The sequence below is a fragment of the Hemicordylus capensis genome, chromosome 2 (genome assembly GCF_027244095.1).
Source record: "Hemicordylus capensis ecotype Gifberg chromosome 2, rHemCap1.1.pri, whole genome shotgun sequence".
Taxonomy (NCBI): Eukaryota; Metazoa; Chordata; class Lepidosauria; order Squamata; family Cordylidae; genus Hemicordylus; species Hemicordylus capensis.
In genome coordinates this window covers 436,770-461,549 of record NC_069658.1, presented here as the reverse complement: position 1 = coordinate 461,549, position 24,780 = coordinate 436,770, and the positions used below count along the sequence as shown (strand labels likewise).

Here is a 24,780-nt window from a genome sequence, read left to right as displayed (position 1 = left end):
CAAACGAATGAAAATAAAGTAAATAAAGAGCGGGGGCGGGGAGTGCCCAAGGAGGCGCAGCTGCCTCTGCTTCCCAGCAGCACCCAGGGTGGCTCCTCTCCCCCCACCCCGCCCGAGAGCCATGCTGCCTGCAGGCTGGCCATTCAACAGGTAGAGCTGTGCGGCTGATCTGAAAAGGTCGCCCCGCCGCTCGTTGGGAGAAGCCGCTCCTGAGACTGAGTCAGGATGTCAGCCTCCGTGGACAGTCCTGGTCACTGCATCTCAAAAAGAATACTTAGAAGAGGGCAGCCAAGATGACCAGAGGGCTGGAGCTCTTTCCTTATGAAGAAAGGCTACAGCATTTGAGGCGTTTTCGTTGTGGGAAAAAGGTGACTGGCAGGGAGATGGTTGGAGAGAGAGAGAAGTTCGCTCCCTCTCTCACCACACAGGAACCAGGAGCCATCCCATGAAAGTGCCTGGAGGGAGACTGAGGACAGGCAAACGGAAATGCTTCTTCACACGGGGCATCGTTGATCTATGGAATTCCCTGCCGCCTGACGTGGTGAGGGTCACTAGCTTAGAAGGCGTTAAAAGGGGGTGCACAAGTTCCTGGAGGAGGAAGAGGCAGAAAGCAGAAAGAAAGGGCTCGTGCTTCTTGCACCCATGACTTCTACAGGGGGTCTATCCTGCCTTTTCACGCACACGTTCAAGGCAGCCAGCCGAAAACACTGGCTGGCAGGGTGGACGGCGTGCTCCATGCGCTGCAATGCACAACGGCGTCTTCTGAGCAGCCCCGGCACTGCCTCAGGAGGACTCCACAGCCGCCGCCGCCTCCCCAGGGCGAGCGTGAGGGCGGTGGGAGGCCGCGCACCCCCCTGTCAGCCCCTGGAAAGCGAACGGTGAACGTTCAGAAGAAACGCAGCAAGGAGCAGCTGGCAAAAGGACAGGCCTCAGCTCCTCCCTCCCCATCGGCTTGCCCCTGTGAAGCGAGGGCATCTGATGCTAGCGCAGGCCCCGATTCAGGCGAGGGGGTCCCAGAGGGCTGGCCGCCCACTCAGCTAGGCTAGCCACATGGCACCTCCAAGCCCAGAGGCCAGCTGCCTCTGCAGAGAGGCTGCTGGGAGAGGACGGAAGCTGCCCTCCGGGCGCTTGGGGTGGGTTAGGGTTAGGGTTAGGGTGGCTGAGACAGCTGGCAGAAGCAGAAGGCAGGGCGAGATTGTTCCGAAGGAGCTGCCGGACCCTGACCCAGCCGGACGACGCTTCGGGAAGGGCAGAAACGGAGCGCTGATGCTAGGAGCATCTGCGGTGAGCGTCTGTTCTGTTGTGAACCACCCAGAGAAGAATTTGTTACGGGGCGACTAACAAATAGAGTTTGCTTGTTTGTTTGTTTGTACCCTAACCAGAAATCCATAGTCCAGCTTGTGCCATTCAACAGGCAACAAGGCCAAGCCCCGTCCGGCTGCAGTCAAGATGGATCTCGCGCCCTCCCTTTCTGCGGTCTGGCCTTGAGATTCATCGCCAGCACCAAAGGCAGCGGGTGACATGATGTTCCAGTGCACAACCGGTGGTGTGTCCACCTGCCTGACAGAGCTGGCAGCTGCAGAGAGCTTCCTTGGTGGGCAGTACGCCAGGAGGATACCCGACAGGAGCTGGGCAGTATGGACACATTTTGGGGCAAGCAAGGCCTGTACAAAAGGGACGTGCTCCACTTGAACCAAGATGGAACCAGACTGCTGGCGCTTAACATCAGAAAGGTCTGAGCTGCTTTTGAAACAGCCAACAGGAGCTGGGCAGTATCCGGTTCGGCAAATGCCATCCCTTAAGGTGCGAGGCTGTAAACGCCTCAGATAAACCAGAAAAGGACAGGGTAGAACCTGATAAAAAGCAGGCAGAAGGATGTGCTAGCTGGTCCAAGAGATCAAATGGCCAAGAGGAAGATCTAGCATACAGATGCTTACAATACCAGAAGCCTCCAAGCCAAGATGGGCGAGCTAGAATGCTTGCTTGCTAGTGAAAAAACAGAGATCTAGTGGGCATAACGGAAACCTGGTGGGACGGCGAGAACCAGTGGGACACGGTTATTCCTGGATACAAGCTCTACGGAAAGGACAGGGAGGGGCGCCTTGGAGGTGGAGTAGCACTGTGTGTTAAAGAAGGGATAGAAGCTCACAAGCCAGAAAACCAACAAAGACCCGAGTCCTCCACAGAAACCCTGTGGGTGACAAGACAAGGCCTGGACGGGAACGTGCTCCTGGGGACGTGCTATCGCCCTCCGGATCAAAGCGCTGACAGTGACTGAGAGTTGCAGCAGGAAATCAGGGAGGGGGTCAAGGAGAGGCAGGGCTCTAATCATGGGTGACCTTCAATTACCACAGTAGACACCTAATGGTGCAGCAGGGAAGCAACCTACCCAGAGAGCAGGAGGCTGTTGGTTCGAATCTCCACTGGCGTATTTCCCAGAATATGGGAACTACAGGTTGCTTATCTGTAACTTTGGTTCTTCTAGTGGTCATCTGTCCTTTGACACCAATGGGCTATGAGCCTGCGCAGAGACCTCGTCGGAACCTAGCAAGCTCAGTTCTCCTGCTTTGGGTGGGAACCCTGCCCCCAGCGGCTATATGCAGCTGCGTCACTCCTTATCCCCTCAGTCACGGAGTCCGCCTTCAGTAGACCCAGCGAGGAGGACTGGAGGGCATGTAAAAGGACAGATGGCCACGAGGAGAATCAAGGTGACAGGGAAGCGACCTGCAGTTCTTCGACGTGGTCTCTGTCTTCTACACCAATGGGTGCATAACAAGCTAGCACCCAAGGAGGAGGGAACAAACGGAAACAATATGTAGTCTGCCAGAAGTATTTATTTCAAAAATGAAATACATCAACTGAGAATGGATTGTAGGACAGTCCTGCCAAACCTAGCATCATTCTGTGCCCCGGCATCAATAGCATAATGACGAATAAAGGAATGGGGCAAAGCCCAAGTAGCTGCTTGACAGATAGTGTCCAAAAGGACCGCATGATCAGAGGCCACCATGGACCTAACCAAATGCATCTTAATGGTCTCGGGCAACTGTTTATGTGCTAATTTGTAGCAAAGTTCAATTGCAGAAATGATCTACCTAGACAGGGACTAAGCAGAAACTTGTAGACCTTTGCGGGGTCCATCATACAGAACAAACAGAGAAGGAGTTTTCCTCCATGCTGCTGACCTCGTCCAAACGATGCAACCTGCACTCTGCAGCAGAGGAAGGGTTTTGGAAAAACACGGGCAAAGTGAGTGGCAAGGAACGATGAAACACAGAAACCACCTTCGGAAGGAATTTGACATCGGCTGGAGAACCACCTTGTCCTTGTGAAACTGTAGGTACAGTGGATCAACTCTCAGGCCCCGCAATTTACTCACCCTCCTAGCAGAGGTGATTGCCACCAGGAAGGCCACCTTCCACGTCAGGAGACGGGGGTCAGTCGAGGCCAAAGGCTCAAAGGGAGCCCGAAGTGGTCCCACTAAAACCACCGGCAGGTCCCAGGCTGGTGACATCACAGGGTCATCTGGGAAAATGTGGGAGAAACCCTTCGGGAAACCTTTAACCAATGGGTCCTTACACCAGGAAACCTGGGGGGCTGGCAAATGCACCACAATGGCCGCCAAATGTACCCTGAGAGAGGATAGCTTTAGACCAGACTCTTTCAGAGATAGCAAATAGGTACAAACATTTTGATCAGACAGGTTAAGCACATCAAACCCATTCTGAGACACAAAGGAACAGAAACATCTCCACTTATGTCCATACGACTTCCGCATCAACAGCTTTCTAGCCGCAAACAGAATGCCTCTGAGTCTCACCGGGAAGTCGGTAGGATCTTCCAGGCCGTCAAGTGCAGGGACTGAACGTCTGGATGGAGCACCCGACCTCTCTCCTGCGACAGCAGGCAAGGCAGAGCAGGGAGGTTCACCCAAGTCACTGCCAGTCGCCTCAGAGCTGCAAACCAAGGCCTCCTGGGCTGCCAGGGGGCTATCGGGATGTCCCTGGCGCAGTCCTCCCTCAGTTTGCACAGAACCCTTGGAATGTGGGGAAACGGAGGAAACAGGTAAAGGAGGGGGCCTGTCCAGGACAGGATGAAAGCATCGCCCCAAGAGCCCTCACCGCCCCCGCTCCTGAGGGCACACGGAGCATTGTCCCGAGATGCCAAGACATCCAGAGCCAGAGCACTCCACACTGCAAATACGCCCCGGAGGACACCCCAGTCAAGGACCACTCGTGGGAGACCGTTGTCAGTCTGCTTAACGGGTCTGCCTGGACATTCAGGGTCCCCTGGATGTAGACTTCATGTGGTGTCATCGCATGTGCCACACACCAATGCCACAGGTCTAGCAAAAAGAACAGAAGGCTCCTCGAGGTTGTGCCTCCCTGCCGATTTATATAGGCTTTTGCCATTGTATTGTATGTCTGGATCGTCACCGAGCAACCCGCAAATGCGGGCAAGAAACCCTTGAGGACATGAAATATGGCCAACAATTCCAAGTAATTGATGTGCCAACCTTTCTCCGTCAACGTCCAATGGCCGCTCAGGTAGAAATTGCCCAAATGAGTGCCCCAACCTAGCTCCGACGTGTCAGTTGCAATCACCCAGCACAGCGGGGAAGCCTGGAAGGTGGGGGGGGGTGAGTTCCTGATGACGAGTGTCGACCCACCATGCCATGACTTCCCACACCTGTCGAGGAGGCATGCGCTCCAAACAAGCCGAGTCCTGAAGAGGGTCAAACACATCCAGGAACCACCGTTGAATGATGAGCATCCAAAGGCGCACATGTGGAAGCACGTACGTGGTGGCAGCCATATGTCCCCAACAGGTGCTCTACCAAATGCATGGTCTGTGCACCTCCGGCCAGGAAAGCGGAGGCCAGACGTACAAGCGTTCCTATGCGGGCCTCTGGGAGGAAGACCTTCTCCAGACTACAAACTGTATCCTGCGGACAGGATCTAGCTGGGACTTCTCAGAATTGGTTTGTAAGCCCAGGCTCTGCAGCAGGGGCGTAGCGAGGGGAGAGGGGGCCCGTGTTCATCCCACTCTCTGGCAGCCCCCCCCCAGTGAGGGAGATGATGAAGAAAACAGGGAGGGGTGGAGCTGGAGGGCCCTCAGGAGCTGGGGGCCCGTGTTCTTTGAACCCTTTTGCTCAATTCTAGCTACGCTCCTGCTCTGCAGAGTATCGATGACCGTGCTGAGCGCCTCCAGGGCAGCTTGCCTGGAACTCGCCAGGATCAGCCAATCGCCCAGGCAAGGTAGGATCTGCATCCCTTGTTTCTGCAGAAAGGCCACAACTGGGGCCAGGCGTTTTGTAAAAACCCTCGGGGTGGTCGTGAGACCCAATGGCAAGGCCTTGAATTGGTAAGGGATCCCCACTATCTGGAAAGGCAGGAAGCGGCAATGCTGGGGGCACGTCGAGACAGGGTGGTATGCGTCTCTCAGGTCCAGGAGACCATCCACATGTCCTTTTCTAGGAGGGCCAGAATAGTCGGTACCGACAACATTCGGAAATGCCTGTGCACAAGGTGTTTGTTCAGGGCTCTGATGCTGACTGCCGTCTGGTTTCGTAACAATAAAGTACCAGGAATAAAAACCGGGGCTCTCCCCGTTTGCGACCCTTTCTTTCACATGCTTGGAGAGCAGAGCGGAGACCTCCTTGTCCAACTCCGGAGTCGGCGGAGTAGTCACAACACCGGACACAGGTGGCGTCCTGCAGTACTCGAGAGCGTAGCCCAAACGTACGACCGTGAGGACCCACTGAGGACCCGCAGTCACCTTGTCCCGATTCACCGCAAAGGGAGCCAGGTGAGTCCAAAAGGGCCAACAGTCATTGCTTCTTTTGAAAAGTGTTCAGACACTGTTTCTGAAAGGTCGGTTTACTAGGTTGGAACCTGGACTTATATCGAGGCTGGAACTTGTGGCCGTGAAAGGAATGTCCCCATGAAGACTGCTGCTGCGCAGGGGCTTTTGCCTATCGATAAGGGGACAACCTGGACGGCCTCTGCGGCTTAGGGGCAGAAGAAGAGTAGGACATCGATTTCGCCATACTCCTCAGCTTCTGCACCTTCCATAGTGTGAGCGTGTCATCCATTTGCTCCACCCTGGAAGGGAAGATCTTCAATCCTAGCCCGGGCCTCATAGGTCAGACTGGATGGATACAGCCAGACATGCCTCCTGAGAGCCACGGACGTGGCCATCACTTTGGCTGCACCCTCCACAGAGTGTCTAGCCGAGTATAGATCTCTTGTTTTGCCACCTGCACTACCTCGCAGAGAAAGGCTTTTGCCGGATCACATTTGTCCTGTGGCAGGAGATCCAAAAAGGGGGCCACCTTCTCCCACAAAAAGTAGTTGTACCTGGCATTCTAGGCCTGGTAATTGGCTACCCACAAGTGGAGAGCCGAAGCCAAGTAGAGCCACCTCCCAAAGGAGTCCAACCTCCTGCCCTCCTCATCCCAGGGTGCAGAATGGCTGCAGCCTTTGGACTTCTGCAGGGATGCCTCCAGTGCAGGGGAGTCAGGGGTGGGGTGGGGTGGTTCTTTAAGAAAGCCGCATCATCCTGCAGCTGTACCCTGTAGAAGTTCTCCGAGCACCTGTTGGGTTGGGAGAGAGTTGCCCTCCCATGACTCCCAACAGTGCCGTGTGAAGGGGCAGAGAAGCCGGGATCTTAGCCTCCACATCCATAAAGCCGAATAAAGGGTCCAGTTCCCCTTTCTGCTGCACACCAAGGCTCACACCCAAGGCAGAGGCCATGCGGGCCACATAGGCTGAGGACTGTTTAAGGTCCTCTGATGGAGATGCGGGCTTAGGGTCTGAGTGATGGTCCAGGGGGAAGACCCCAGGGAAACAGCATCTGAGCCCAGAGAGCCAAGTGCGCTCTCACTGTCCGACTCAGGAGGTGCCAAAGAGTCCGGGGCCTACACCAGCGGGACAACAGGGGAATCCATTGGGCTTTCCAAAGCGTCTGGTACCGAGCCGCCTGGCTCCGCTGGCAGTTCCAGGGTAGGTTTTTGTGCCAGAGATTGAACCGGAACTCCAGAGGGTTCGTCCCAAGGTCACCTGGCCGTGGTACTGGCTCCTCCAATACTGAGCTCTTCCTTCCCTCACCGGCCTAGCTCCCAGGTGGCTGAGGTGTCTCCTAACCTGACTCCTGACCGTACCCATGTGGGTCAGGAACTGTCGGTAGCAACTGCCGAGCAAGGAGACGCTACTTCTGAAGAGGAACCCTATTCACCGGACAAGCCGGCCGTGAACGCATCATGGCTGCCTCGATGTCATTCGTCTCCTAGGCGGTGCATGAAGCATCTCCCTCTTAGGGATCGGAGCGCACGTTGGGACTCGGAAGAATGCTCCTCCGAATACAGGCCCGGAAGAGAATGGCATCGCCAGGAACCTGTTTACGCGGATCGATACCGTATCCCTGAACGACCTTCTTCTTATGTAGAGGACGAGTCCTCCTCTCATGGAGATTGGCTCTGAGACCCCGGCATTGATAGACACTATCCCTCAGATTACCGTTCGGACTGTTTGGACTCTGTCAAGCCCCGGACTAGGCAAAGAACCAAGGAGGGCAGAGTAGCCAGTGAAAGAGGTCAGGTGGCTGTAAGGGAGACCAGCGCACCCACTGATCGTGGGTAAGGGACTCCACATATAGGTGTTTTTACAGGGCCAGAAGCCTCTGAGTCACCCGCGGCATCTTGGGCCAAGGAACATTGAGAACAAATTGGCTAATATGATCATACCTTTCTTTATACAGATCTCTATGGTGCAGCCACCTGGGAGCAGTTCTGGTTACCTTCCCCCAAAAGGGAGATGATAGAACTGGAGAAGGTGCAGAAGAAGAGGGCAGCCAAGATGAACCGTCCAGAGACTTGCATTTTGGGCGGTCTATAAATGTGTGCCAGAGGACACCACCAGACCAGGGGAGAGCTGGTCTGGTGGTAGCCAGCATGACTTGTCCACTTAGCTAAGCAGGGTCTGCCCTGGCTGCCTATGAAAGGGAGACTAGAAGTGTGAGCACTGGAAGAGATTCCCCTTATTAGGGGATGGAGCCGCTCTGGGAAGAGCATTTAGGTTCCAAGCTCCCTCCCTGGCAGCATCTCCAATGAGATCGGGCTGGGAGAGAGACTCCTGCCTGCCACCTTGGAGAAGCCGCTGCCAGTCTGGGTAGACAATACTGAGCTAGAGGGACCAAGGGTCTGACTCAGTCTATGGCAGCTTCCTATGTGTCTATGTAAAATAAATAAGAAGAGAAGAGAAGAGAAGAGAAGAGAAGAGAAGAGAAGAGAAGAGAAGAGAGCCACCAGGGATCTGGCTGTTTCCCTGCTGCCCTCCTGCTAGGGACAGAACTGCTGTTGCCACGCTTGCTTCCCAAAACTGATTTCCGAGGTCCGATTCCTCCGCCTGGGCTCTCAGCGAAGTCCCGCCTTCCCTCCCAGCTGCCTTGCAGTGGCAGCTGGCCCTTTCCAGAGGACAGGCTGCTCAGCAGGACAAGGCTTCTTTGGCAGGATCATTTTGGAGACGCCAGTGGCTTGCGCAGCCCTCCTACACTGGGAAATGACAGCTGTTGATTTGCGACGCACATGCAGCATGGAAGGACCCAACCACAAGGCCAGAATCCCAAAACCGGCCTTGGGAATGGGATGATGGGCACCTGGCTGACAGCACAGCGACTGCCTGCCGTGTCGCATCCCAAGCAGGAGGGAAGCACCCTGAGTGGGCAGCAGCAGCAGCAGCAGCGGCAGCGACACTGTTGCCGCCGCCGTGTGTGGTCTGGAAAGCAGCTTCCACTGGCAAGCTCTCTGCCCCGGAACGCCCTGACCCGGCCTCCTGAGCGGGGCCACTCCCCAGACCCAGACCGCTGCGCTGAAATGCTGGGTGGGCGAGGGGTGGGTCCTCTAGCCCACGGGAGGGGCCCCTCCGTGACGGCCCCCAGCGGGGTCTCTGCCACAGCTCCCCCCGACTTGGGTCCCGGCCGGCGAGGAGAGAGCCTCCTTCTCGCCCCGCTGCTCTCTGACCGGCCGCTTCCCTGCGGGGCTCTCCCGTAGCGCTACTCATGGGGCGGGTGGGCATTGCTGGGCCTGGGCCGGGCCCCACGCCAAGGCCAGAGGCCTACCATGCCTTCGCCAGCCATTCGGTTGCACATCCACACAGCTGCCCTTACACACCGGCACCTTTGGGTGTGAATGGCTGCCCGCCCCCAGCCGCCTTCGGGACTGTGCAGGTCTCCTGGTCTCAGACCCCCGACCCCCCCCGGATGGAGAGTGCCGGACGCCGCGTGTCAATGACGGCATGTGCAGACAGAGTCACACACACACACACACACACACACAGAGCACACCGATGGTCCGCGTGTTGACTAGAACATGCAGGGGCCTAGGGAGCTCATTGGTCGCGGTGGGGCAGGCTCGGGCTGGCGGCCCCCTCCCCGTATCGGTTTGCGCACACCCCCTGCATATGGCATCATCGTACAGGAGCACAGGAAGCTGCCTTCTACGGAGTCCGGCCCTGGGTCCATCTCGCTCAGGACTGTCTACGCACAGACTGGCAGCGGCTTCTCCCAGGCGGCAGGCCGGAGTCTCTCCCGGCCCTATTTTGGCAATGCTGCTGCTGCTGCCAGGGAGGGGGCTGGGAGCCTTCTGCAGGCAAGCAGGCAGGGGCTCTTCCCAGGGACCTGGCCACTGGTGGCAGGAAGGGCCAGCTGCCCTCTGCCGGGTCCACTCAGTGCTTCCTCCGGGCACGGTCTGGCTCGGGGGCATTCTTGCTCTGGACTGGAAGGGGCAGAAGGACAGCCCAGCCCTTCCTGCCACTCGTGGCTGCAGGTGTGGGGAGAGCAGGGGGAGACCTGCAACCGGCAGCAGCCTCTGGCAGCCCCCAGAAGTGCGTGGGGCAGGGGCCTGCTGCACGGCAGCCACAGGCCTGGCCACGGGCGACTCGGGCTCCTCTCACCCCAGAGGACCCCCCCCCCGGCACATGAGCCGCTGTGGTCCAGAGGCTGAGGCGGGCAGGGGGCTGCCGCTCTCGGGGGCTGCCCTTTCGACCCGCCCGCTCACACGCCCATCCCCCGGCAACCCACCAGCCCCTCTGCACAGTGGGGGGGGGGCCTGCCCCTGCCTAGGGAGAGCCTCCACACCCACCGCTGCCCAGGGGCTCACGGCACCCTCTCACTGGGAGGCCTAGGAGGAGGTCCCCGTAGCTCAGCCCTTGGGAGCCTCCCCCTCCTCCCACATGCCCAGAGTCAAGCCTTGAGTTGCTCCCAAAGACCAGCCCCCCTTTTGGAGGCGGGTGAACGGGCAGCCCTCACTCACGCGGCTGGCCCCTCTGCATCACAGAGAGCCTTAAAGGGTTGTGGCCTGGCAAAGGGAGAGGGGTTTGGGTCCCCCATGGGCGGCTGGAGGGGCAGGAGACCAGTGGGGCTGAGAGCTGGGGAAGCCTGGGTGCCACCACGGCCAGCCTGGGTCCAGCTGCCAGCAGCGCCCTGGCACAAGCAGCAGCAGCAGCAGCAGCAAAACAACACGCCTAGGTTTGTGGTTCTGCTGAAAGAATGTGCAGGTTCCTGGATCCCAGCACCTCCTGCCTGGCTGGCTCTGTCATTGGAAACAGAGGGCCCCCGCTGGGCTGCTCCAATTCCAGGAAAGAGGGAGAGGGTCCGTCCTGGCCCAGGAGGATGGCCCCCCTCCCACTTCCCTGCACCCGGATGGAGAGGGGCAAGCCCAGCCCAAGCCCACCCAGCAGGTCCCCTTCGGGCAGGGCAGGCAGAAGCCCTGCTGCCGCCTGGGCCAGGCAAAGGAGCCCTTGTGCCCAGGCAGGCAGCAGGCAAAGCCTTGGAGGGAGGCCTGGCTGGCCACTCACTCCTGCTAGCCACACGGCACCACCCCACAGGTGCTGCTTGCCCTCCTGGGGCTGCCAGACCCCCAAAGCTGGCTTTCTGCACACAGGCACAAGCGCCCCACTGAGGCCCACCCAGGGCACAGCCCCCCTCTTGCCAAGGGAGCTCCCACCCCACCCACTCACCTCGCCAGAAGGCCTGGCTGCTGGGTCATCCCCAAGGGGGGCCATCTCCCCCAGCCCCCTCCTCTTGCTGGAGCCAGGAGGCCAAGAGCTGCTCCCCCCCAGCAACTGGCATCTGGAGGCTGCCCACCTCCCCCGAAGCTGCAGGCTGCCCGGATCTTCCCCACACATGGCTCCCAGCTCCCGAGGGAAATGCTGAGCAAAGCCACTTTGCATGACGCGCCCGGCATGGGGCAAACAGCCCCTCCCCTCTGCTCTTGGGTTTGCTTTTATTTGTTTGTTTGTTTGTTTGTTTTTGAAACTTTTATACCGCGCTTCCAAAAGGCTCAGGGCGGTTTACATTAAAACACCATTAAAATCAATTAATCATTAAAACAAAAATTATAAAGCATAAAACAATGATTAACAATTAAAAACATCATAAAACAACAATTAAATATTCAGAACTATTTAAAAACAAGTTTTAAAAAGCTGAGAAAGCCTGGCTGAAGAGATGGGTTTTCAGGTGTTTTCTGAAAATTGCCAGAGATGGGGGGGAGGATTGTATCTCAGCAGGGAGCGCATTCCACAATCTCGGGGCAGCAGCCGAAAAGGCCCGTCTCTGTGTAGCCACCAAACGAGTTGGTGGCAACTGGAGACGGACCTCCTCAAGTGACCTCAGCGGCCGGTGGGGCTCATAGCGAAGAAGACGCTCTCCTAGATACCCAGGGCCTAAGCCGTTTAGGGCTTTATAAGTTATAATTAGCACTTTGTATTTTGCCCGGAAACCTATTGGCAGCCAGTGTAACTCCATCAACAAAGGAGTAATGTGGTCTCTCCGAGATGACCCAGAGACCAACCTGGCTGCCTCATTCTGAACCAACTGAAGTTTCCGGACTACATACAAAGGCAGCCCCACGTAGAGCGCATTACAGAAGTCCAGTCTAGAGGTTACCAACAGATGTACCACTGTTTTGAGGTCATTGATCTCGAGAAACGGGCGCAGCTGGCGTATCAGCCGGAGCTGATAGAAAGCACCCCTGGCCGCCGCCTCAACCTGAGAAACCAAGGAGAGACGTTGATCCAGAAGTACTCCCAGACTGCGAACCTGTTCCTTTTGGGGAAGTGTGACCCCGTCTAGAACAGGCAGATCAACATCGTCTCTAGAGTTCCGACCCCACACAATAAGTACCTCCATCTTATCTGGATTCAGCTTCAGTTTATTCTCCCTCATCCAGCCCATTACTGCTTCCAGGCAGGCATTTAGGGAGGATATGCCAACTTCTGAAGAAGCTGACATGGAGAAGTAGATCTGGGTGTCATCAGCATACTGGTAACACCCAGCTCCAAATCCCCTGATGATCTCTCCCAGCAGTTTCATGTAGATGTTAAAAAGCATTGGAGAGAGTATGGAGCCCTGAGGAACACCATACTTAAGCTCAGATTTTGAAGAGCAACAATCTCTAATCGACACCATCTGGAACCTGTCAGAGAGGTAGGAGTGGAACCACTGTAAAACAGCGCCTCCCGCCCCCAACAACCTCAGACGTTCCAGAAGGATACTATGGTCGATAGTATCGAAAGCCGCCGAGAGATCCATAACGACCAACAGAGTCACACTTCCTCTGTCAACTGCCAATTGGAGGAGATCATCCATCAGGCCGACCAAGGCAGTCTCCACCCCATAGCCCGCCCAAAAACCAGTTTGAAATGGGTCTAGATAATCAGTTTCCTCCAAGACCGCCTGGAGCTGAGAGGCCACCACCCTCTCAATTACCTTGCCCAGCCATGGGAGGTTGGAAACTGGCCTATAATTGCTCAACTCTTTTGGTGCCGGTGCACATGGCATGCCTCCATGTGTTCCTTCTAGCCAATGGCAAGAGAGAGGGTGTGTGTGTTTGTGAGCTATGGGGCATATCTAGGGTGGGGCAGGCAGGGCACGTGCCCCGGGCGCCACTTGAAGGGGGGGCGCCATTTTTCTAAAATCGAAAAATTAAAAAAAATGGCTGCTGAAAACAAAATGGTCACTGTGCATGCTCAAATGGCCTCTGTGAGGCCCTAGGCCATGCCAGGCCACGCAGAGCCCATTTGAGCATGCACGGTAGCCATTTTGTTTTCAGTGGCCTTTTAATATATATATATATATATATATATATATATATATATATATATATATATATATATATATATTTTAAATGGCCATCGCACATGCTCAAATGGTCTCTGTGAGGCCCTAGAGGCCAACAGGGAGAGGGGGGACCTTTGCATGCCCCCCACAGCCTTTGGGAAGCCCCCAGAAGGGGCTACAAGTAACTTTTTTAAAAAAATTAATATAATATAAGTCATTGTACACATATTCAGTTTGACACTATGTACAGAGTGTCAGGGATTGTGAATAATGAGCTGAAGTTTATGTGCTAGAATTGTATTCATTTGCTCTTACTTTGCTTCTTGTGATAAGTGAGTTAAATGTGATGTCTTAATAATATGGCTATTAATGGTGAGTTTGTCTTTGAATCGGTGTGAAATCCTTAGTATTAAGGCCCACTGGAAGTTTCTTGCTCTCTTTCTCTCATTTTAACTGTCTTTCTGAAAGACTAGAATATATTCCAAGCAGTGACACAGTTTACTCTGCATATCCTTTAATTATTTTCAGAGTATCTGGGAAAAGTCAAATTCTCCATTTATTTTTAAAACTTATGTAATAGTGATGCTACAATGCATAGTAGAGAATTAGACAGGCACTTCTGTTTAGTTTTCCAAGTACACCTCCACATAGTATTTGGGTATTTCATGAGCTCCAGCATACTGAAATTTCTAGTTTCCCAGCATTTTTTGGTCTGGCTACATCCACTGCTAAATAGTTTTTGAAATATTAAAAGATTAGCGAGCTTGACTTGTATTTTTCAGCTGATACTATGGTAAAGTTATCTGAAAGATGGGTGTCAGATGCTTGGACAGGGGGCGCAATTTCAGTGCTTGCCCTAGGCACTATTTCCCCTAGATATGCCTCTGTGTGAGCTCCATGGGGAGGGACACACTGTTGCCTTCAAATCCTCCTGTCCTGGATGGGGAGCATTTGTAGACACAAACAGATTTCTTCCCTTTGTTCCAACACATGCGTGGTGGGCTTTACCTCAGTTCTAAAACCTCTTTTGTAAGCAGCCCGAACCTCAAGCAAGCAGACTAATATTGTTCAAAAAAGTCAACTTGAGCCTACACAGAGGTTTTGTAGCTATAACTTTCAGAGAGTTTGCTGCCTGAAAACTGGATTTCCCACTCTTTGCATCTAAGCAAGGCTGTTCTACCGTATTTGCATTCCTAAAGAGTGTTTTCCTCTTGTCATGTCAATGATTATGTAAAGACTCTAGTCAGCACCTCTCCCGCTTGGCATTTGCTGTGGTGTTCTTAAACTTGCTTAAAACCAGGATTTTTAAAACCCGGAAATACACCGAGACAAGCTAGAATTTGGAAGACACAGTCCAGTGTGTGTGTGACTGTGTGTGTGTGTGTGTGGCGGTGGGGGGGTGCTTCCAAAGATCTCAAATGGACTCCGAAGGAGACTTGCAGTCCCAGTCCCGGAGCAGCAGGAGCGGAGGGTCAGGCAGAAGGGCCAGCCCCACACCCCAGGCCTAGAGCCGGAGACTGCCAGTCAGCGGGCCTCCGAGCCAGAGCGCCCTCAGCCCAAGCCCCCTGCACTCTCCCCAGCCTGCACCCGCCACCAGCAGCAGCCAGCAATGGGCCGCCACCACGGAGGATGCTGGGCCCAGGCCGGAGGGCTGCCCCTGTCCACCGCTCTGCTCTCCAGGCAGGGCGGCAGCGCGGGGCGGGGGGGGGGCCAGTCTGACCCTGGAAGCATTTCCCGGCTCTGCAGCCCCCAGCTGGACAGAGACTGCAAGTAGCCCCGTGACTAGTAGCCATTGTCCTCCAAAGCCCTGGCAGCAGCCAGACAAGTGTTGGAAAGCCGTATCTGCATCTCTCGAATCAGAGACCTGCTTCCAAGCACAACCACTCACCCACTCCAGTGGGAGCGGGGTGGCCAAACAGGGCAGAGTCAAGATGCCAGGAGAAAGGGAGGGGGGTGGCCTCTCTGTCCAGGCCCCCACTCTCCAGGGAGAAGAAAAGTGCCGGGGGGGGGGAGTGAGGGCTCCCCCTGCCGGCCCCCCTCCCCTCCCCTCTCCCTTGTGGTGTTTTGGAGTGTTCGAGGACACCCGGACCGCCCTCACTTCTGCTCGGGTTGCACAGCAGAGAATGCCCAGCATATTTTGAAGCAAGGCAGTCCTTCGGGGGCTTGGACTGTCCTTCCCATGGGGGCAGGTGGGAACCCAGTTACCTTGCTGTGGGCTGCCCCACTTCGCCCTTCTTTGCTCTCTGCACAGCTCGGTCTGCTTCTGCATCTCGGGGCCAGGAGCTTCCATTCCCACCACCCTTCTTGCTGCTCCAGCAGGATAGATCCTCCACAGAGCCGCCCCCCTCATCTCCCCCCTACCTGGGGCCAGTGCACTGCCTTTCCGCTACCAAAACAGAAGCAGGAAACACATTGGGGGAGGGAGCACAATGTACTCCAGACAACGTCTTGGTAATGAAATGTGAATTATGGTCCACCAAAATAAAATAAACGTCTAGTGAAATGCTCCCCGCAAAATGCTCTAACTTTCTTCTGTTTGGGATGTAGAGCCCTTGGAAGGGTGAGGCTCAAAGGCTCAAGGCAGTCCTGGGAGAGCATCTCTCTCACCTCCTTTGACCCCACCCCACTTCCTGCCCCATCTCTTCCCATCTTATGAAGCTCCTCTCCTCTCCTCTCCTCCCTCCAAGGCTCACCTAAGAACATCAGAAGGGTCCTAGTGCTGGATCAGACCAAGCCGGTCCAGCATCCTGTGAGCAACTGAATCTCTCTGGGCACAGAGGCTGCTGCCTTCTATGGAGTCAGACCCTTGTTCCATCTCGCTCAGTCTTGTCTTCACAGACTGGCAGCGGCTTCTCCCAGGTTGCAGGCAGGAGTCTCTCTCCGCCCTCTCTTGGAGATGCTGCTGCCAGGGAGGGGACTCAGGACCTTCTGCTCTTCCCCTCCCCTAAGGGGAATCTCTTCCAGTGCTCACACTTGTAGCCTCCCATGCCAATGCAAACCAGGGCTGACCCACCTGCTGCTGAGCAAAGGGGTCAACTCCTGCTTGCTCCCACAAGCCCAGCTGGCCTCACCCTGATCAGCACCAGCTGCTGCTCTGGGTCCAAAGCCTTGCCAGGGCTTTCTGGGGCTAGCTCCCCGCCCTCGCCCGCCCCCTTGCCACTGCTCCCTGCTTCATATGCCTTCTCGGCCAGGAGCACAACATCCCTTCTGTGCAGGGCCTGGCACATTCTCAGCGCTAAAGAAATGAGTGGGGGGGGGGCTTCTAACCTGCCAAAGGAAAAAGCTGCAAACTCTTGGGGCATCATCACATGCGCACGCTGGACCTCCAGCATCAGCATTTAAATCTCTCAGTCAAAATCTAACATCAAAACAACATTTGACTGTTGCCAAAGAGTATTATTAAAAACATCAGATTGACTACATCCCAGATCAGCTGCCACATCCTTATTGCTCCTGGACGTTCATTGTCAGAACCTTCAAATGTGGGTGGCGCCGTTCTGGATACTGTCAACTAGAGACAGTGACTGCAAACGCTTTGGATGCCAAATGCTGAAGAACAAAGATCTGCTGGATATTTGCCCAACAGCTCTGTGTGTGTGTGTGTGTGTGTGTGTGTGTGTGTGTGTGTGTGTGTACGCGCACACACACACAGCCCCACCACAGACAGTCACCATCAAGATTCTCAGAGGAGGATTTGAAGGACAAATTCATTTCAGCTCTCTGGGCTGTTTGTTTCATAAAAGCTACCGACTTGCACAGCTGAGGTGGATCGAGGCATGAGAGAGCCTCGTGTACGAAGTTGGAGGGCTGGAAGGGGGAGTGGGGGCGGGGGCTCTGGAGGGGCACCCTGCCCGGGCCGCGCTTGCAGTGTTCCTGCTCTGGCTGTGGGGCTCGGACTTCTGCTTCCGCCAAGCCCAAGAGCATGTGGGTCTTCCCAAGCGGACGGAGAGGAGGGGAGGGGAGTCACCCCTCCAGCCCCCCCCCCACCGGCATTCTTGGAGACAGACCTCCAAGGGTCTGCTGCAGCCGCAGAGAGCAGAGCAGGAGGGCCAGAGTCGTGGGGAGCCCAGAGTGGCCACCCCCAGGGACGGAGGGCGGCTCGTCCCTCCCCTCTCTGGAACGCTCACCGCTGGGGCCTGGGGCCTCTCCACAGCCCCAGGACCCTCGAGGCTGGGAGGGGGCACTCTTGCCACTGCCGCCCTTTCCCACCATCCTCCACGGCAAGGAGGAGACCATCACTTGTGGTCCGAGGCACCGGACGGATGCACTTGGCCAAAAGGAAGCAGGGCTGCTGGAAAAGGCCCCCTGGATTCCAGGACAGAAGAGGAGCTCTGCGGGCAGCAGCGAAGAAGGGCAGGCGAGCAAGAGCAGCCTCCCCCGCCCTCCTGGGGCAGAGCAGCAGGGCCTTCCCCATGGCCCAGGTCCTCCTGAGACGACTCCCAAGCCAATGGCAAGCAGGAGCGGGAAGCCCCGGCCTCAGGGCATCCTTCGGGGCACCCTCTGCTGCCCCAGCCAGCTCCGCACAGGGCCTGCCACCAAAGCCCACGGCCGGAGCGAGTGCCTGCCAGGATGGCTAGACTCACCGCCAGGGTCACCCTCTTCCCTGCTCCAAACAAAGCCCCTGGGCTTGGCCTCTTGGACGAGGGGCTGCAGGCCGCCCCCTTCGGCCCTGCTCAGCTCCAGAGGCACACACGGCCGGGGCAGCCTGCAGTCCTCTCCAGGCTCCTCCCCGACACCCCCAAGCAAGAACCCCGCGGCCGGCTGGGCGCTCTCCAGGCGAGACCCCCCCCCAGACTCCCGACGGATCTGCTAAGGCCGCTTCCGTACGTCCTGGCTTGGAAGCAAGGGGCTGCTGCCCACATGGCCAATGCCGCCTTCTTCCAGGGGGGTTTCTTTGCAATTTAGTGCTACAAAGCTGCATGTGCATCGCAGAAAAGTAGCTGCCTTGTCCTGTTGTAGGAGTTGGAGATTCTGGAGATTGTTTTCAGTCCAAGCCTGCGAAGCCAAAGCCTTTCACCCCGGTTGTCGCGTGTCGTCTGGGAAGCGCCAGATGGGATCCTGGCCGGCCGGCTGTTCTGCAGTCTGCCTGAACAAGTCCTCAGGCAAAAAGGAGAGAGAGAGTGGAGCTTCCCCCTGGGCAGCCGAGGGGCTGGGAAGGCAGAGCAGAGGGACATGCACACATAGGGGAATGGAGGAAGCGGCCGTATCCCGAGTCAGGCCCTTGGTCCATCTGGCTCAGGATTGTCTACCCAGACTGGCAGCGGCTTCTCCCAGGCTGCAGGCAGGAGTCTCTCTCTCAGCCCTATCTGGGAGATGCTGCTGCCAGGGAGGAAAGCTGGGACCTTCTGCTCTTCCCAGAAATCAGGCTTGCTCCCACAAGACCAGCTCTCCTCCCGTGCATGAATGCATGCTGGTGTCCACACACCTCCCTCCCCCTCCCACCTTCCCACCATCACAGCTTTCAAAGCGGAGGGAGGAGGACAACTCCTCCTCCTCCATTTCCCCTTTACTTCAATCAACTGCTTATAAATGCCGCTTATGGTTTGACTTTAACGGGACACCAAGTCCAGGGGAGGGGAGAGATGTTCTGCCTCTCGTGGCCCCAGAAACTCAGAGAAGGCACCTCAGGGAGTCCAGCCCCACCTGAGGGAAGTCTAAAGGTTGCCGAGAAGTTTCTGGGCAAAATACAAGGGTTTGGCTATAACCTATAAAGCCTTAAACAGCTTGGGCCCTGGGCACTTAGGAGAACGCCTTCTTGGCTAGGAACCCCAACGCCCACTGAGATCACCTGGAGAGGTTCCTCTGCAGTTGCCACCGGCTTGTCTGGCGGCTACTCGGGGACGGGCCTTCTCCGCTGCTGCCCAGAGGCTTTGGAACGTGCTCCCTGCTGAAATAAAAGCCTGCCCATCTCTGACCACTTTTTAAAGGGCCGTCAAGACGCATATGTTCACCCAGGCTTTTAATTAGACATGGTTTTATTTGTGCTTTAATAGTTTTAATGTTTTATATTTTAAATTGTTGTAATGTTTTAACCTTTTTAATTTGTTTTTATTGTATTATTGTAAACTGCCCAGAGCCTTGCATTTTGAGCATTGCATTTTAATTTATTGAACACAAATGAGTTAAAACAAACAAACAAACAGAGAGACTCTGCTGGACCTGCAGAAGGAGGTCATTCCCTGGCATTCCCTGGCAGGGCGAGGAGAGACCCTTCTCGGTCTGAAGGCGCCTCTGGAGCGCCTCTGCTGCTGGAGGGTGGCCATTGGCAAGCTTCCCAAAGCCAGGTGGCCTGATCGCATATTATGCAAATTAGGCAGCAACTAATTCGCATTTTCATTTATGTATTTATTTGGCAGATTTGTATACTTTCCCCTCCTTCTCTGCCCTCTCATGTGATTGGATCCAGAGTAACATCTGGGCAGCGCATTTGAAATCCATGTAAATCTGGGTGGAATTTATCAGCCGGGGGGAGGAGCCAAACTCGGGGGGGGGGGCTGCCCTGAATTCTGGGTGGGGAGGACAGGGCAAGCCTACGCTGCTGCCAATCAGTGCAAACCATCCTAGGCTAGATGCAGGGGTGTCACTCTCATGGAGCAGATGGGTTCAAAGGAGAGCCTGGGCCTCCCAGCTCCTGAGGACCCCCCAGCTCCACCCCTGACTCGACGGACTGATGGCCGGGCTTGGGCAGGGCTGCTTCCCAGATCCAGGTGTTGTCTGCACAACCCTGGCTGGCTGGCACAGGGCCAGAGCGCCCCCCCCCCGCTGCCCTCCAAGGGGAGGAAAAGGCCCCTTCCGGAGCTCCAGCACCAGCTGCCCAGGACGGCTCGGAGGCTGCTCCGCTGGAGCCTGGATGGGGCTCAAGGAAGGGCAGAAGCAGCTCAGAGCCCTCCTCTCAAGCCAACCCCCCCCACACACACACACCTTTGGGGGGATTGGGGCAGGGGGCGGGGCGGCAGCGGCAGCCCACCTTGGCCCTCAGCAGCTCTTGGTCAGGAGACCTCAAAGGCTGCCTCTCACTGACCTTCAAGGAGTGAGAAATGCCAGGAATGCTCCCAGCTCCCTCTCACCCAGCAGCAGCAGCAGCTCCCTGTCAGAAAAGCCACAGGAAGGAGGAGGCTCCCGGACAGAGTCGGCTAATATCCTCCCCCCCCCCCCGCCCCCGCTCTCTCTCACACACACCCCGGTGCTGGGAGAGCCCCATGCAGAAGGCCCTCTTTGAGGCAGCCGCCCCACAGAACAGCATCCCTCCTCACTGGCAGCCCAAGAAGCCAGGGAGAGCTGCCCAGATGTGGCGGCGCACGCAGCATCTTTCCTGGGCACTTTCCAGATGACAGGCTGTTCTGCAGGGAAATGCTTCGGCTTGGCAGAATGGTTTTGAAAACGTAAATAGCTTGCGCAACCCTCCGACAGCAGGGAAAGACAGCTGGTGGTTGTTGTTGTTGTTGTTCACAACGCACATGCAACGTTGGAGGACTAAGACAGAGGGATACGATCCGAAAGAAGGCATCGGAAATGTGGCCGGCACCTTGCTGGCTGCAGTCTCGAAACAGGCAGTGCGGAAGCACATGTGGCAGATCCACAGTGGCACTGGGAAGTGCTCTGGAGAAGGCCCCCCCAGACTCACACACCGGCCCAGCTCCTCCCCAGCACATTCCCTACATCGCCCCCCCACACACACAGAGGCATGAATGAGTGACTGCAGAGGTGCTGTGCTGATGTTCAGACCCCCCCCCCCCGAGAGGAGGCCAGATCCCACACAGGAGAGGGGCCAACCCAACCCTCCGGCAGTCACACCAAGTTGCTGCTCTTGGGCCTCATGGCGGACTCCTGCCCCCTCCCAGGCCTGGGCTACGAATGCATTTGGGACTGGCACTCCCGAGACTCCGGGGGCACCAAGGGCAGAAGCAAAGCCCTTGACCCAGGAAGGGAGCCCCCTGTGGGTTCCTCCAGACCAGGATGGCCACACCTGAACCGCTCGCTCGTGGCCGGGGGAGGGGGGGTCACACAGGAAAGGTCAGCTAGCCCTTGTCAACCTAGATTTCCCCTCAGATTAACTCACAGTTAATGTGGAAAATCTGACTCCTTCTAGCTGCTCAAGCGATGCTGATAGGTGGTCTGGACTGCTGGCTGCGTGACTGCTCCATCCTTCCGAGAAGGCTGGTTTTGAGGGCGTGACCCACCAGGGGCCAGAGCCCCATCCTCACACACACACACACACACACCCCTGTGCCAGAGCACACCGACACCCTTTCCTTTCCAGCCACCACTGATTTGTTTGGGGGGAGGCCGTGCCGCTGCCCCATTTTTTGATTTTTAAATGGAGTGGCGTTTGTAGCAGGAACGCAGGGCCCTTCCAGCCCCCCCCCCGGATGGAGCACCCCCAGCTGCCCCTGCTCTCTTTGGGTTGCAGGTGGAGTTGCTGCAAGCAACCTCCACACCAGCATGGTGCTGTGCAGGCTGTCAGCAGGATCCCAAGCGCCAATGGTAGCAGCAGACACACAAGGACGGGGAGAAGTGCGGAGAGGCAGAGCAGCATTCTCAGAAGAAAAAGCCCCTGGAGAGATGGGAGGATGCAAAGGCCGGGGGGGGGGATGCAGGCTGACCACAGACTCATGGCGATGCCAGGTGAACCCCTTCCCGTAGAGAGTGACAAACCCGGACTAGGCACCCCGTCTGGAAGTGCCCCCCCCCCAAGCAGGCAGACTTTGCACCAACACTGCCTTGGTGCCTCTGTTGGTTTACTGCCTGTAGTGGCTGCCAGACGGGGCAAGGGCACGCCGGTGCAGCAGCAGCGAGAGAGCAGCCCAGCCCAAGGCCCCAACTCACTGCTCCATGCAGCCCCGAAGCAGCCTTTTTTGAAAACCTCCCCTTCCCCAGGAAACCCTTGGAGCCACCTGGAAATAGGTCCCCAAGGGCAGCGCAAGCCTCGGGGGCATATCTTGGAGCAGCACAGAGAGATTCCTGGAAATTGCTGCTTCCTGCTGCAGGGGCACTTCCTTGCTCTCTATGCCGGCCTGGAGCTTGATGTCAAAGGGTCAAGCGGGCACCAACCATGGAGGTCTGCACATGCCCAGAACAACCCCAGGATGGCCAGGGGAGGGTCAGTCACCCACTGGGGTGTCTCTGTGGGGGGGGGGCACCGAGCTAGGGACAGGCAGGAAAAAGAAACCGGCTGCTGTGGAAGCGGGTGGCCAGGCCAGGCGGCCTACAGCGGAAGGGCCACCACGAGCAAGTCGGAAAGCCGAGCTGCGTGCTGGTCACCCCGGAGGAGGGCTCAGCCTCAGGACTGCCCACGGGGGGGGGGGGGCTCCGTCCAGACCAGCACGGCGGCACGGCGGGGCTCCTGCTTCTGCTGCCTGCCGCCCGGCCACCAAGGCAAGCCTGCCCCACAGGCGACAGCAGCAGCCCCGGCCGCCAAACTGTCCCGCAGCGCCGGCGCTCCTTTCGGGAACTTCTCCCAAAAGGTCGCGCCGGCGCCGGCGGCGGCACCAAGCGCAGCCGTCTAGGGCAGGCAGGAGCCCCGCGCGGCGACCCTCTCCTCCAGCCCACGGCCCCTTCTCCTCTCCCCCGGAGAAGGGCGGGCAAGGCTGCCAGGTTTTCCATCAGCCCATCTGGCCGTCCCTGGCGGCCTCCTTACCCGTCCTAATGACACAGCAGCAGCAGCGGCGGCGGCGGCTCGGCCTCCATTAGCTGCCGCGCGAGATGGAGCAGCAGCAGCCGCCGCCCGGAATCGGATCGATCTCCAAACGCCGCTCATCAATAATGGAAGTGTGTCAGCCAGGCTGCCCTTGGGCTGCGCCCCCCCCCCCCGCCTGCCCCACTCCTCTCCCCCTGCCCGGGGCCCCGCCGCCGCTGCTGCTTCCTGCCGCCGTGCGGCGGGGCGGGGCGGGGCAGGGTAGGGAGGGGGTGACTTACAGCTGCTAATATTCGTGCCCCCCCCTTGTACGCAGACTTTCAGATCCAGGATGCCCCCCTCTAGGCCTTCGCGGGGGAAGGGGCTAGGAGAGCGCCTGGGAGCTCTGGGGAACGTTAAGTGCCATATGCCGGAGGAGGGGAGGGGAGGGGAGGGGAGGGGAGGGAGAGCCCCCCCGCCCTTCCCTCTACCTCGCCCCACCCCGCAAATTCCCATCCAGCTCTAGGCCAGCCGGGCAACAAGCCCACACTTGGCGGGCAGTCTAGAGAGAGTCACAACCCTGCCCCTGCCCCGCGTTGCTCAACCTCGCCAAGACACGCGCCGGGGCCTCCCGCGGTGGGGGCAAAAAGCGCCGGCCACCCCCACCCCCGCGCGCCGCCACTCAATGGGTCGGGGGAGGGAGGGCGGTGCTAGGCCTTCGTGGGGGCGCGAGACACCCGCCCACACACTATTCGGCGGCCTGGCTGCCTTCGGCCGGGGCGGGGGAAGAGCCGACTTACCTCGCCCGTTGGCCTTGATGAAGGGGATGGCGGAGTCCTGGCCCTCGCCGCCGTCCCCGCCCTCCTCCTCCTCGTCCTGGCCGCCGCCGCCGCGGGGCGCGTAGATGGAGTAGCCCACGGTGAGGTTGGCGTAGCGCAGCTCCTCGTAGACGCCTTCGATGGTGAAGTAGAAGGGCCGGTCGTCGGTCTTGCGGTCCACGTAGAGCAGGGCGGCGCGGGTGCTCCAGTTGAAGTGCTCGTGCAGGTGGGCCACGAAGGCGCCGAGCTTGGGCGCCGACGGGCCGGTGCGCACCAGCGTGCTGTAGTGGTCCTTCTTGTGGCTGAAGCCCGAGGCGACGGCGCCGGCCGTCAGCAGCGGCAGGCGCCAGTGAGAAGCGAAGCGCGCCACCGAGGCGGCTGGGTAGACGCAGCCGGGCCCCAGCAGCACGTCGGGGTCGTTGTAGAGCTTCAGGTCCACGGCGTTGAGCGGCGCCACGTACTCCGAGCAGGCGCCGTCCAGCTCCGACGTGGCGAACACGGTGCGCATGGACAGCCCGGCCGCCCGCAGGGCCGGCTCCAGCGCCTCCAGTGCCAGCTGCACGGCAGGGCTCACGCGCGGCCAGGCCCAGGGGTAGCTGGGGTTGTTCTGCGGCAACACCAGGGCCACCGTCACCACCGTGGCCGTGGCCGTGCTGCCGTTGGCGCCCTCGGGGACCGGTGAGGCCGACGCGGGCGCCAGGGCCAAGAAGACCAGCAGCAGCGGCTGCAGGAACGGCGGCGGCGGCGGCGGCGGCGAGAGGGCCATGGAGGGGGCGGGCGCCCTCGGCTAGGATCTCTCTGTTCGGTTCCGCTCGCTCGGCCTCTGCGGGCCTCCTTCGCTGCTGCTGCTGCTGCCGCCGCCGCCTCCTGCGCTACCTTGCGCTGGCCTGCTCCGCACCGTTTGCTGCTGCGGCCGCCGCCGGATCCCGAGTGTAGGACGGGCTTCGCTGCGCTCCCCAGGAGGGGCCGCCCCCTCCGCGGCCGGCCCAGCCGCCCACCCCGCGCCTCCCTCCGGACACTCTGCCAGTGCTGGCGCAGGACGTGAGGGGGCAGCGCCCCCTGGCGTCTCTTCCGACCGACGCCAGGCGCAGGACCAGGCCGAGCGACGGCGGTCCCGGGCGTGGCTCCATCGCTCCTGCGGCTGGGCAGGGCACTCTGCTCCGCGTCCCTCCCCGACACAGCCAGCTGGCGGGGCCAGAGCCGGGAGCTGCTCCGCCGCTGCCTCCCAGG

At 58.1% G+C, this 24,780-nt stretch overlaps 1 protein-coding gene across 5 annotated transcripts in view; it reads right to left on the bottom strand.

Moving 5' to 3' along the window:
- Positions 1 to 24,557, bottom strand: part of NPR2 (natriuretic peptide receptor 2) — a 40,707-nt gene extending 16,150 nt beyond the window's left edge. Inside the window, exon 1 of one of the 5 annotated variants that reach the window (XR_008317070.1) lies at positions 23,533 to 24,557. Coding sequence is in view for 3 of the 5 variants with exons in the window: in XM_053300016.1 (XP_053155991.1) it covers positions 23,533 to 24,316 (784 nt within the window). In the remaining 2 variants the exon portion in view is untranslated. The remainder of the gene's footprint in view (positions 1 to 23,532) is intronic. The other 4 variants (XR_008317071.1, XM_053300016.1, XM_053300014.1 and 1 more) reach the window with 4 other exon arrangements.
- Positions 24,558 to 24,780: the final 223 nt, after the last annotated feature.